The sequence below is a fragment of the Fragaria vesca genome, linkage group LG7, assembly GCF_000184155.1.
Source record: "Fragaria vesca subsp. vesca linkage group LG7, FraVesHawaii_1.0, whole genome shotgun sequence".
Lineage (NCBI taxonomy): Eukaryota > Viridiplantae > Streptophyta > Magnoliopsida > Rosales > Rosaceae > Fragaria > Fragaria vesca.
Window position 1 is genome coordinate 11,344,453 of NC_020497.1, and position 14,626 is coordinate 11,359,078.

At 40.2% G+C, this 14,626-nt stretch overlaps 1 protein-coding gene across 1 annotated transcript; it reads left to right on the top strand.

Annotated features, from left to right (window-relative positions):
* Window positions 1–217: 217 nt before the first annotated feature.
* LOC101295367 lies at window positions 218–6,371 on the top strand. Its single transcript, XM_004307104.1, has 4 exons — window positions 218–842; window positions 1,297–1,419; window positions 4,356–4,523; window positions 4,639–6,371. The coding sequence occupies exons 1-4, from the start codon at window positions 480–482 to the stop codon at window positions 6,319–6,321; spliced, it is 2,337 nt and encodes a 778-aa protein (XP_004307152.1). The 5' UTR covers window positions 218–479; the 3' UTR covers window positions 6,322–6,371.
* The last annotated feature ends 8,255 nt before the right edge of the window (window positions 6,372–14,626 follow it).

Below are 14,626 nucleotides of genomic sequence, written 5' to 3' on the forward strand. Positions count from 1 at the left end.
CAAGCCACTAAACGGATAATCCGACGGCGAAAAATATTAGAATCCGCGGACCCCAATAACCAAAAGTTGGCCCCACTGTTCAAATAAACGGGTAGAAAAGGGACTAAAGTGAGAGACTATAAAATAAGGGTAAAAGAGCCGAACGAACTGCTCCTCTATACACAAAGCCTATATATACAAACACACTTGGCCACATTACCACACCTCCACGCTCTCTCATACTCTCTCCATAATCCCATTTATAAAATCATATTATAACATAAAGTTTCTGCTCGTATCATTATTATTAGCGTAACGCTCATCCTCCTCCTCTTCCATCCCCGTCACCTTTCCATCCTTCCTCTCTTTTCCTTCCCCCACTCAACCGCGTCCCCTCCCCCAAAAAAACCTAACCACGCGCAACCCCCGAGACAAAACCAAATTTCGATCGACCCCTGAATGCCGCTACGGCGCGCTGATTGGGGCGGAGGCGGATTCTGATGGGTTTCAGCCCCGGCGGCGGCGGCAATGGTTCGGCTAATAACAACAACAACGACAACAGTACTAGTCATCATAACAATATTAATAATAATACTAGTAGTGGGGGGTGCTGCAACATGAGCCTCAAGTGTAGACTGTGTAAATGGAGATGCCTGATGTCTTCGGGGTTTGTGTTCTTTTTCGGGTGTTGCGTGCTGTTCGGATCAGTCGCCACTTTTTATGTCTGGTTCGCTTTCACGCCTTATTATTACGCTCGGGGCACTACGCCCTCTGCGCTTGGGTGTCAGGAAGACAATGAAGGCTCTTGGTCTGTTGGTGTTTTCTTCGGTGACTCTCCCTTTCACCTCAAGCCCATAGAAGCTGTGAGCTTTCATTTCATTTTTCCGGTCATTTTTTTATTTATTACAGTTTTGTGTTCTTCTGACTATTATTACTGTGTATGGGGGTAGTTTTTATTTTGATTTTTTCACTGATAGTGCCATAGTGGGTTTCGCTGGGATTGTTTTCTGGGTTTGTTTAATGGATGGAGTTGCCGTGCTGAGAGTTAGGTATTGAAAGTGTAAATTAATTTTGTATAGAATTATTATGTGTCCTTGATTTTGGGGGAAAAGTTGTTTCTAAAAGCACACTTTGCTGATTAACCTTTGTTTTACCTTGATGGGTATGATTTTGTGTTTGTTTTTTCATTGATTTTGGGTGTTATAATTTTCGTTTTTTTTTTTTTAGGTGAGTTGGGATTTGAGGTTGTGTAATTTTTTGTTTTGAACTGGTTGAGGGTGATAATAGTTTTGTAAATTAGTTCGAATTTTGGTGCAGATGAATGTATGGAGAAACAAGAGTGCCGCTTGGCCAGTGGCAAACCCTGTTGTGACTTGTGCTTCACTTTCTGAGTCTGGTTTCCCGAGCAATTTTGTTGCTGATCCTTTCCTTTATGTCCAGGTAATTTCTCTGCTTTTTTCTGGAATTTATTAACTGTTGCAATTGTGATAACACAACTAGGTATGGCTCAATTAAGTTCCCCACTGATCAAACGATGGTTTTATTGTAGCAAGTAAGGTGAACTTCAGGGGTTTATTTCTATAAACTTGAGGATTATATGGTTTTAACTTGAATTTATTGTTATGGCTCCGTTAAAACCTTGGGGACTAATTGGTGACAGCTGAAAACGACAGGTTTTGATTGTGTTCATATGTGTAGAAGTAGTGGTATTAGGTGTAGCAGTTCAGCAAAAGAATGATAACATAGCTATGCATAGTGTTATAGGACTTACGTTCTTCTTGGTTTTTTTTTTTTTTTGGGACTGACTTTTAGGCTCTCCATAACTTAAATTATTTGCTTTACAATTTATGTTTGTGAAAGAGGTCTGAGTTACATCCTACCTCTCATTGTTCTGATGATCAGTAGCATGGCTTCTAATTTGTAGTGCAACTTTACAATTTTTGGGGAGTTCTTAATACAAAGTTTGGACATATTTGGCAGTAAATAATACTGTTGTGTTCATTTTATACTGAAGTCCTAGGAATGGATTTGTTTTCATTGCATGTGTTATATGCCATGTTGAGAATGGGATTAGAGCACAACCTGCATAAACATTTTGACATGATGATGTGGGTAATGCATATAATCTGGCAAGCGTGGATACAATGATGATAGTGCAGTAGTAAAATTTCTTCTATTGAACCTTTTAATGTCTTTAATGAATTGTTACACGTTATAAATAACTGCTAATTTTCCTCATCCCAAATTTCAACTAGAGTAAGCATCATTAACCTTTATCATGTTCAAACTCTATGTTGATTTAAATGTAACAAAATAGCTGTCAGAACTTTCTTTTATTAAATTATTCTACCTCATGACTAGTTTGAATACAATCTATGTATTCTACATCATGAGTTCATGACTACTTTGAGTAAAATCTATGTTAGTATGACACTGATAAAATGATAATGTTGGGAGAATTTCCATACTGTGAAATAACTAATAATTAGGCAATAAGGGGAAACCTGTGTAGTTTGATTTTTGAGAAGGGGATGATTTAGAGCCGATTGTTTATTGATGTCAACGAAATCTATTACATTACCTCCATCAACCTGCTAATTAGGATGATGTCAATTCTCAGCTTCCAAAAACTCCATGTGATTTAAGATAGAGATAGGAAAAAGTAATCGAAGGACAAGTACCATTACTTTGAACTTTATGGTTTTGATGCTGGAATTCTTATCCTCCATGTTTTCAATTTTTCTGCAATACAACAAAAAAAAAAAAAAATGTGGCTTAGCAGGAAAACTGTTACTAAAAATGGAACCTCTAACTTTGGTGGAATAATGGAATAATTCCCATGGGATTGATAATACTCCATCAAATAGCTTGCAAATCCCTTTGAATGATTTGCAAATCTCTGAAAATGTTAAATGGTAATATGTAGATTTAGAAGACCAGTGTCTACTGGCTTATATATGCCATACAGTGGAGTCTTGCATGTAAGTGTTATGGAGGAGTATCTAAGCTTATCCTATGGTCTAAAGTCTAAACAAATCATCTGTTACAATCTGCTGGTTGCTGGTGTGTATATAGTAAGCATTACCCTTTTCCATCCCCTGTCACTTACAGATTTGGACAGTTTAAATAATTCGATAGCATTGGGACATGCGCAGACAGGTGATCCCATTCTATTCTTACCAAATGGGATCCCGCTTATAGGATTCCTCTATGAACAGTTTTTTGGAGAGTTGCGGTATAAGAGATGTAGCTCATTTCGTAGTGCTGTCTCTCGTTTAGGAATGCGTGGTGGATTCGGTTATCATTGGTATTCAAGTATCAAACGTCATTCATGCTCCATTTGATTTTCCTAGTTGGTATATTGGTTGGGCTTTCTTTCTCTTGCCAGTTACAATTTTGATGTATTCCCATAGGATAGTAAGAATAATACTTATTGCCAATTCGTATCCCGTTAATTCGATGATGGCTTTTGTCATAAAAAGTTGGCTTAGGTTTTAGTGAATAGGTTGTTCTGATTGTGGTATTACATGACTGTGGTTGCTGTACCATATGGGACATACATTCATTCATGAAACTTCATGGTTTTGATATTATAAAAACCCTGTGTGGATTCAAGTAGTTCTTAGTCAGGGACCAGCTCAGTTGCTAAGGCTATTAGCTTAGTGTTATTACTGTCATATAGTAAAGCTGTTCTCATATTACTGAAAAGGAGTAACCATTATAAGTTGTCAAATTGTTGATCACTGCACTTGTAAATTAATATCTTTTTGCAATAGTGGAAGTCTTTGTTCATTCTTTTGGCATATGTTTTGGAGAGAACCATCTTTTCTGTAAGATGGTTTGGACAAAAGTCAATAAAAGTCAATAAATACATTAGCAGAATGACACCAAGGACATTAAATATAAATGTGTCTGCATATGGTTTAGAAATGACACTAAAGAACATTAAATATAATGGATGCAGAGTTGGGGCGGCATGCTCAGCTTATATCATGTTTTTATGAAAGGGTTGCTTGAAAAGAATAACGCCTAAACTTAGAAGAACATGGAAGCCCAAAATGAACTGAATCCTACAAGAGATTGAACCCTTGATCCGTTGCTCACTTATGTCCTAGTCTGTGGACATTTGGAGGCTGCCAGCACTGTTTTGGCCCTTGATGTGTGTCTATAGCTGCATGCTCAGTTGGAGTTATACTTGTGTTTCAGTGTGTCGCACGCATGGACACATGTCGGTACATATATGCACTTACACATGCATATGTAACCCTTTACTGTCTGTCTGGAACTCTTCTTTGCATGTCTTTAGGTGTTGAATGTTGTTATTGTGCTTAGAATTGTTTGATCATGTATTTAGTTAGTTTGATCTTTTGTTTCAGGGTGATACTTTGTACATGTTCTATGAAACCAAAAATTCTATTACTATGCAAGGAGATATTGGTGTTTCAAAAAGTTCCGATAAAGGAGCAACATGGCAGCAATTAGGCATTGCCTTGGATGAAGAGTGGCACCTCTCTTATCCATATGTCTTCCCCTACCTTGGCCAAGTAAGATCAAATTTCTTTTACATTCACCTCAATTGAATTGACTTCATGTACAAGGCACCTATTTTCCAAGCTTTATATCCTAATGCAGAACCTGATCTTTTACTATCTCGTACAGATATATATGATGCCCGAGAGCAGCATGAATGGCGAAGTTCGTCTGTATCAAGCCCTCAGTTTTCCCATGCAATGGACTCTAGAAAAGGTGATCTTGAAAAAGCCTCTTGTTGACTCATTCCTTATCAATTATGATGGAGCCTATTGGCTTTTCGGTTCAGATCACAGTGGATTTGGCACCACAAAGAATGGACAGTTGGAAATCTGGTACAGTAGCTCGCCTTTGGGTCCTTGGAAGCCACACAAGAAGAACCCTATATATAATGGTGACAGGAGTGTTGGGGCTCGAAATGGAGGCAGACCATTTTTCTACAATGGGAATCTCTATCGCTTTGGTCAAGACTGTGCTGAAACGTATGGTAAACGTGTGCGCACCTTTAAGGTGGAAGTTCTTACGAAAGATGAATATAAGGAAGTTGAAGTCCCGTTGGGCCTACCAGCACCAACTAAGGGTCGCAATGCTTGGAATGGTGTTCGCTTCCATCATCTCGATGTGCAACAACTAAATACCGGGGGTTGGATTGCAGTAATGGATGGAGACCGTGTACCTTCTGGAGATTCTGTACATAGGTTTATTGTTGGTACTGCCTCAGTTGCCGTTGTCGCTATACTTGTTATATCACTAGGTGTACTGCTTGGAGCTGTGAAGTGCATGATTCCCCTTAGTTGGTGCACTCACAACTCAGGTAAGAGAAGTGATGTATTCTTGGCTTGTGAAAGGTCATATTTTTGTTCGTCCAAACTGAGACGTTTTTGCAGCCGCTTGAACAGATCAGTTTCTTTCCTGAGAGGTAGGATTAAGCCTAATACCTGTGCTGGAAGACTAGTTCTTGCTATATATTTGGCATTTGGAGTGGCAGCTATGTGCACAGGGGTTAAATATATCTATGGCGGCAGTGGTGCAGAAGAAGCTTACCCAATAAAAGGTCACTACTCACAGTTCACATTATTAACAATGACTTATGATGCCCGTCTTTGGAATTTGAAAATGTATGTGAAACACTATTCTAGATGTTCATCAGTAAGAGAAATTGTTGTGGTGTGGAACAAGGGAATACCTCCTGAAGTGAGTGATTTTGATTCAGCAGTGCCCGTGAGGATCAGAGTAGAGAAACAGAATTCCCTGAATAACCGGTTCAGGTTGGACTCTTTGATAAAGACTCGAGCTGTTCTGGAGCTTGATGACGACATTATGATGACTTGCAATGATATTGAGAGAGGATTCCGGATATGGCGTGAACACCCGGATCGTATTGTGGGTTTCTACCCCCGGCTAATTGATGGAAGCCCATTGAAGTACAGAGGTGAGAAATATGCTCGGAGTCATAAAGGCTATAATATGATTCTCACAGGAGCGGCTTTCCTTGAAAGCCAAGTTGCCTTTGAGAGGTATTGGAGTGAAGAAGCTAGCCAAGGGAGGGACTTAGTGGACAAGTTTTTCAACTGTGAGGACGTGCTTATGAATTACTTGTATGCAAATGCTAGCTCATCTCAGAATGTGGAGTATGTGAGGCCAGCATGGGCAATAGATACTTCAAAATTATCTGGTGCTGCTATTAGCCGAAATACACAAGTTCACTACAACAAGAGGAGCAACTGCCTGGTGAAGTTTTCTGAGATGTATGGAACTTTGGCTGGGCGCAAGTGGGAATTTGATGGGCGGAAGGATGGGTGGGATGTATAGCAGGGGAGGTAAATTAGCTAGTTACTTGCCAGCCCTTAGAGTATGTTAATCCATCTCTCTTTCTTTTAGCAAGTATTTTGATTTCTCCTTGCCCTTCCCCCCTTGTGAATTTCGTGTTGGGGACATTAGCTTCATCAATAGATTTCTGTTTTGATTAGTATGATGTACATTGTTTTGCGTTTCTCATTTTGCTGGAAATTGATCGCAAGTGGGTTTTTGTTTCTGGTTTTGCACCTGTGACTAATCTCTGGTCTATAATGTAGTGTATCCATCTTCACAATTTGATGAAAAGGACGTCAGTGACTCGTTTCTATTAAACTTCAAGGGTGCTAACTGTTACAAAGTGAAGCCAAGAGGGCATGAAGTTCATGTACACAAACCAAGAAAGATTAAACCTAGAATGGAGTGCAAACTTTGCTACTTGCTAGCTTACCAGCCTCTGTATTAGACTCACGAAAGGCATGGTATCAGATCCATCTGCCAGGACTGCTTGCTGTTTCACAGCAGATTGGAGCCAGGCTGTGCAGTTACTATTATTGCAGCCACACCCTCCACCCTAGACTCAAATGCTCATATGCCGCCGCCCCCCCATAGTGAGGCCATCTGATTTCCTAATTGAATCCCCCCTCTGTTAATTTCCTGAAGGCCATCTAGGTTAGCTTTTAACCAAGCTGCTGCTGGCGGTCTCCAACACATCTCTCCCCCTCTACAGCTTGGGAGCTAACACAGGTTTACGTACCAGTAAGAACAAACCAAATTGTACGTGTTCTAGCTTGGAATACAATTTGGTGCAATGTTTTAAAAAACGCGGCTCGGACGCGCCTTAAGGCTCAAAATGCACGAGGCGGTGCTGCAACTGAGTTAGCCTTGATGGGTTAGGCGCAGAGGAGCCAAAGGCACTGCACAAGGCTTGAAAAGCGCAAAACACAAGGCGTCGAAGGCCAAACCTAGTTTATTTGAAGAAAAATGGGGTCGTTTTTGGGTTTGACAATAAAGAGCTAGGTTTGGCCATTTCGAGCCCCCCTCTCCCAATTTGCCTCTAACCACCTCTTGCTATTCAATATCTTTATGCCCTTCCTAACCAAATCCCTGAGAATCTCTGAATTCGACAGTCCCATCCATAAACTGGTCCCTTAGATGTATGCCCACAATACGAACACATCAACGCGGCTCTTTGCGCTCAAGGTAAGATTTCTCTCTTCTCCCAACTTTGGGTTTTATACTTGTTCGTTCTTTTTTGCTCTTGATCGATGGTCGTCTCTTCAAATTCATACAAACTTTGATTGCTTTGACTTCTCTTTGTATTTGTTGTGATTGATGGTTTGATAGGTTTTGTTTTGTTGAGTTGTGTTTGTGAGGGAGAGTTGGGTTTGGTTTGGAGGGTTTTAGCTTCAAGATTTTAATGTATTTGCTCAATTGATGTTGTTAAAATTTCGATTTTGAGTAGTTTGCACGGTTTTTAGCTTCAAGATTTTGTTTTTATTAGCCTGGTAGATTGAAATAAAATGAGTTTTTGAAAAGGAAGAAGAAAAATGAATTGGGGTTTTGAGATAATGATGTTAAAAGCCCAATTCTTTTTTATTCCCAAATACCAAATAATAGTCCCTATCTTATGTAGCCGAAGAATTTTGAGTTATGGGCTACTTATGAGTGTTGGATTTGAATTTGTTAGCATAATTTATGTAGCTATTACCCATGAACAATCAAGTATAGTAAAATCTTGTGAGTGCTTTATGTTTTAGCTAGAAACAAAGGTTGTTGTGTGGTCTAACTATGTGTTTCGGGTCAACTTTGCTACCACCACCAGGATTCTGATCCTTATACATAGTCAAACAGTGTTCCTAAACACATAGTTAGTGTTATTATCCTTTGATCTTGCAAGATTAGCTAGTGTACTTTGACCTTTCAACTTGAGTCTTTAGATGTATTTTATTGGAGAAATTACTGGTCACTCCATTAACTTTCATGTGCTCGACAGTTTACTCCATTAACTTTCAATTTCAATCGATCACTCCTCAAATTATCCAATGTCACACAATTAGGTCCATCCGTTAAGTGGCCGTCCAAATCAATGGTTAAGTTGCTGACTGGACATATTTTTCAACTGAAAATTCCATTTAACTACCCACCCCTCCTCTCTCTCTCTCTCCACCGTCCTGTGTCCTCAATCTCTTCTCTCTCCTCCTCCACCTCCTCCACAACCACAATGCCACCACATCACCAGTTGGACCTTCAACAACACCGCAACAACAACACTAGCAACCAACCAACCACACCACCAGCAACCAACCACATCAACACCGTAATCAAACACACCCCGCAGCTCCTCGACATCTCTCTCCCAACACCAAAAACTCAAACCCACCTACCCCGCATCTCTCTCCCGAAGCCCAAAACTCAAACCCTCACAACAATCTTTTCCTTTCGCCACCAACCAAACCCTAAACAACACCATCCACGAACCCTAAATCATCTGTATCGATGGCCTGACAAGGTGGTGGACTGGAGCCTCCTGAACAATTGTCAACCAACGACAGACCAGACCTCGCCGGCCGGCCGCTGCGCAATACCTCGCCTCGATCGATCTGAGTGGAATCAAGGTCCACTAATTCGGGCTTCTCCAATTCGAGCGGCTGGGTTCAACGACCACCGGCAAGCCTAGTTTTTTTTTCCCTTTTTGACAACCGTCGGTGATGTCCAGACCGGAGTTCAAGTCGACCGACGGACCAGTCGCTGGGTCTCTACGTCGCTCGCTGAGATCAGATCGGATGACCGGTCACTGGTTGGTGGACGACGAACAGCTTCAACCGATGGTTTCTGAGTTGTGGACGACCAGTCGTCCAAAGCAGGTCCACCTATTTGTTTATCTGTTGCCAAAGAACCTTGGCGAGGAAGAGGAAGGTGATAAGAGAAACGACGGAGAGAGAAAAGTGGGAAGCCATGGCTGGCTGATGGGTTTTAAATGAATGAGAGAGAGAGAGGTGGGGTGTTAAATAGAATTTCCAGTTGAAAAATATGTCAAGTCAGCAACTTAACCATTGATTTGGACGGCCACTTAACGGATGGACCTAATTGTGTGACATTAGATAATTTGAGGAGTGATCGATTGAAATTGAAAGTTAATGGAGTAAACTGTCGAGCGCATGAAAATTAATAGAGTGACCAGTAATTTCTCCTATTTTATTTTTGGTGATTTGCTTGAATTGTATTATTCGAGTACTATGAATGGATGACAATATATAATGTTGTGTTGGTTGCAATATATGTTCTATATATAAGAGGAATAATGACATAAATACATGTTATTTTTCAAAAGGCTCACTCTTTATGCCTTAAGGCAAGCGCCTTGGTGAGACTCTCGTGTCATTGCCTCAGCTACGCCTTAGTCTTTTAAAACATTGATTTAATGTATGGACAACGGTTTGTTATTCTACACTCTTCGATTTCGTTCCTTGCAGAAGACCACAATACGAAGAGAAGCAAAGCAAGACTCTCCTTTGACAGAACTTGGATGTATTTTGTAGGTTTTTTTTCTTAGTTGTAGCTCGTATTTAGTCCTCTAGCTATGTTGCTTGCATGGTCCAGGTTTGATATAAAGTGTGCAACTTTTTGTTTTAATCTCAGCCATTCAAGCTCATTAAATGACCGATCCAATGGTGTGGGCCTATACCTAAAAGTGGTCAAAAATATGGATCCCTCAATGAAAGGGTCATGTATATATATACATAGAGGGAGGATCTAAAAAAAACCTTCTTACTTTAAGAATTTGAGGATTTCTACTATTTTACATTAGTAGATCACTTCATTTAACGATTTCAACCGTTGATCCTCTAGATTCATATGTAAGAAACATGTCTACAAAATTTCAACTAATTTCATAATCATTTGGTCATTCAAATTGAATTAAACAATTATAAGTCGTTAAATAAAATTAAAACGAATATTGTGCTAATCAAATGGTTTAACGTTTTTCATTTTGGCTAATTTTTTATAGGATTCATATATGGGTAAATACCTAGAGAATGGGTGGCTTTTATTGTCAAAATACATGGTAGAACTAAAGAGGACCTCCTTAAACTCTTAAAGTGAGGATGTTTATATATATATATATATACGATTTTTCTCAGCTGCGGACGTCCGCACCAAAGTTTTGGTGCGGATTTCCATTTTTGCATCACTTTCAATAGAATTTCCTCATCTCCACCGTCTAGTATCTAGATAATATTGTGTAGATCATCTCTGCAAAATTTCAGCCAATTTGGTAATCGTTAAGGCCCTCAAACTCGAAAAACAAATGGACGGACTGAATTCTGTCCGGTTCATGTTTATACTAGAAAAACACAGTTTTGAAAGCCTTAACGATCACCAAATTGGCTGAAATTGTCACATCCTGACCCTTAAATTTTTACCTTATTTACTAGCTTGATTATAATAAGAATTTTACCGTCTCCGTCAATGAAGTTATAGTTTAATTGGTCCCTAGAGGGGTTTTGGGGGATGATTATTTCGGAGAGTTATTCGTAAGCGAAAAATATGACGACGGTAAAAATGATAAACTTTAGCTAGTAAAAGGTAATTTTTATTAGGGTATTATTTTAGGGTGTAAATTTTTGGTGGAGTTGGGTATAATATAGGTGTTGGACCGGTTGGGTGAGGCCCAAACCCATCTCCCTCTCTTTCTTCTCTCTCTTCTCTCCCGATTTCCCCTCCCCGAGCTCTCTCTCCCAGTCGGAACTTCCGGCCACTCGTCCGCCGCCCGGCCGCCTAAGACTGCAGCACCGGTCCCGTTCTGTCGGCCTTCAACCCAGCTTCCATTCTAGGCCGGTGACAACCCCCCTAGCGCCGCCGTGAGGAAGATATCGGGTCCGAGAGGTTCGACTGCGTTAAGTCATCCGTCGCCGAAACTCCCTCCTCCAGCCACCAAAGCCGGTGATCCTTGGCTTGTTTTGTAGCCCTCCTCCCGTGCAGCAACTCCTCCAAAGGGCTCACTCCCTCTTGGTCTAGGTAAGGAGAACCGGTGAGTGGAAGCTCTAGGGTTTTCTAGGATGTTTTTGCTCGATTGACCTAGTTAGGCTTGGAATTGGTGATTGTGCTAGTTAGGAAAGTTGTTGAGCATGATGAGAGGATTCTTCTATCAGAATTTCATAGGCATTGGAGGTCGTCGGAATCGGCCTCCGGCCGCCGCTGTTTAGGAGTTTTGTATAGTTTTAAGTGTGGAATATTAAGGGGAGTATATTGATGTAAATTATGGAATTTTTGGATGAGTTTTGGATAGGTTTGTGAATTTCCGAAGTTTGGTATTTTTGGCGGTGATTTAATGTAGAATCCGGCCGTTGGATTAAAGTTGTTTAAACTGTGAGAAGTTGTAGTTACGACTGCTGGTTCTAGGGTTAAGGTGTGGATAATTTCGAAGTTTGGCAATGATGAGCGTGTTTATGGCTCTCGGTTAATTTTTGCGTATTTTGCGTAAATATTTGATTTTTAGTGGGGAAATTAATTTTACATTTGGAAACATGACGTCAGGAAGCTCAAGCAGAAGAGACCTCGGATCGACGTCAGGTTTAGGCCTAAAGTTGTGAGTGGACTTTTGTTTTAAAATATATGCATGCGGTGATTCTATATTAAATGATTGATTTTATTGAATATCAATTTGTGGAATTGTTTATTTTCGCGAAGTCATTTTCAGAAGTAAATGTTCTCATTTTAAATGGCTATCGTGTTATTTGGAAAGTTACTGAAAATAAGATTTTCGGTGGAGTCGTGTGCATATTGTTTTTTATGATAATTGACAATTTTCATTGTTGTTAGAGAATAACCGAAATTGAGAATTTCAGTGAGTATGTATATATATATATATATCCATATTTGGATGATTATGAGAATAATATGTATATAAAGAAATGATAGCTAGCTATACGTGTTTTTCCACCATAATGAGGTAAAATGCCATTATGATGCGACGTGAGCGTTAGACGCAATCGTCGTAGCCCTATATAATAATTTATATAGGGGATATGCGCGTATATATTTATGCATCGTCTTTTCCACCATAATGAGATAAAATGTCATTATGGTGCGACGTGAGCGTTAGACCCAAACGTCGTAGCCTTGGGTGAATTTTCTATTTGTCTTTGTTGTTTCAAGAAAATTTATACAAGGGATATGACGAGTGTAATACATACATATTTTATTTTAGCCTGAGAGGCTCTTATTTTTATGAGATATTGGGGACTAGCGCGGCTAGTCACGTTTCGGTAAATTTTTAAAAGCTTTTGAGCTTGTTGCATGCCGTTAATTGTTTTTCCACAGAAGTTAAACCGGGAAAGCATAAAGATTTATTTCTTTTCAAATTTATTTTTGTTCACTCACTCTAACGGTTTCAAATGTTTTCCCCTGGGCCTTTCGTTTTAAAAATGTCACATCCCGACCCTTATATTTTTACCTTATTTACTAGCGTGATTATAATAAGAATTTTACCGTCTCGATCATTGAGTTAATAGCTTAATTGGTCCCTAGAGGGGTTTCAAGGACGATTATTGTGCGGAGGATTATTCGTGGGAGGAAATTATGTCGACGGTAAAAATAGTAAATTTTAGCTAGTAAAATGTAATTTTTATTAGGGTATATTTTTGGGGTGTAAATTTTAGAGTGGGTTTCAGTATATAAGGTTTTTGGACCGGGTGTAGAGGCCCATCTTTTCTTTTCTCTTTTTCTTCTCTTTTCTCCTCTCGGTTTTCCCTCTCCCGAGCCCCTCCCGCTGTCTGGTTTTCTGGCCGTCCTCCTGCCGCCGTCCGGCCACCACCTGCCGCCGCTCCGGTCCCGTTCGGTTGCCCTCCGACCCAGCTATCTTCCAGGACCGGTGACAGCCCCCATAGCGCCGCCGTGAGAGAGCGGTGCCGCCCGAAAGGTTAGGCTGCCCCGAACTTCCGGTCGCCGGAACTCCCTCCTCCGGCCACCAATCCGGGCAAGCTTGGTACGGTTTTGTAGCTCTCCTCCCGTGCAACAACCCCTCCAATCAGCTCACTCCATCTTGAGCTAGGTAAGGAGAAATGTGGAGTTGAAATTTCTAGGGCTTTAAGGATGTTTTTGTTCGATTAGCCTAGTTAGGCTTGGAATTGGGTGATGTGTTGGTCAGGAAAGTTGTAGAGCATGATGAGGAGATTATTCTGTCAAAATTTTATAGGTTTTGGAGGTCGCCGGAATTGGCCTCCGGCCGCCGCCGGTTAGGAGATTTTTAGGGTTTTAAGTGTGGAATATTAAGAGGAGTATAGTGATGTAATTTATGGAATTTTTGGATGAGATTTGGATAGGTTTGTGAATTTCCGAAGTTTGGTATTTTTGGCGGTTAATTAATATAGAATCCGGCCGTAGGATTTAAGTCGTATTTTGGGGAGGTTGTATTTACAACTGTTGAGTATGATATTTAAGATCGGATCGTTCCGATTTAAGAATATCGAAGTTAGGCAATGATGAGCGTATTTATGGCTCTCGGGTAATTTTGCCTATGTTGATTAAATATTGGATTTTTGGTTGGGAAATTAATATTATATTTGGAACAGGACGTGAGGAGGCTCGAGCAGACGAGACCCCAGATCGACATCAGGCTTAGGCCTAATTTGTGAGTGGACGTTTATTTTAAATAAATGCATGCTATGGTTCATGGTTGAACAATTAATGTTGCGGAATATTTTAACGTCATTTTAATTTGACGATTTTTATTTCTCTTGGAGAGTTACCGAAAAAATGGGATTTTCGGTGTATATAAATATGTATTTATGAGAGAGTATGTATATAAATGCTAGCTAGCCATATGTGTCTGTCCACCATAATGGCGTAGCATATAGCCGCATTATGGTGTGACGTGAGCGTTGGACGTAAGCGTAGTAGCCCTATTTGAGTGTTTAATTCATATAGGGGGTATGGACACATATTAGGGTTTAGATTAGTAAATTTTGATTGCTCTGAACCTATAAATGGTTGGATATGAGATTTGTTTAGATTAGTAAATTTTGGGTGGTGTTGTGATCTGGGGAGCACGAAGGCTCCAGGAGTAGAGGATTATAGATGGTTTCTTTTGAAGTGTTTGTAGGTATTTCTAGGAAGGGTTGTCCATTTTCAAGAGAGGTTATGCCGAATTTTCGGTAAATTTTCCTTGGAGGTGGTCCCCGCAGGATTTACTTCGGGTTTTAGGGTGAAATTCGGGGTGGGTCCTGACAGAAATTTTGCAGAGATGATCTACACAATATTATCTAGATACTAGACGGTGGAGATGAGGAAATTCGATCGAAAAGTGGTGACAAAAATG

Coding starts and splice junctions, on each gene's coding strand:
- LOC101295367 (XM_004307104.1), top strand. CDS start 480: ATGGGTTTCAGCCCCGGCGGCGGCGGCAATGGTTCGGCTAATAACAAC. Junction 843..1,296: donor ACCTCAAGCCCATAGAAGCT/GTGAGCTTTCAT, acceptor ATTTTGGTGCAG/ATGAATGTATGGAGAAACAA. Junction 1,420..4,355: donor ATCCTTTCCTTTATGTCCAG/GTAATTTCTCTG, acceptor CTTTTGTTTCAG/GGTGATACTTTGTACATGTT.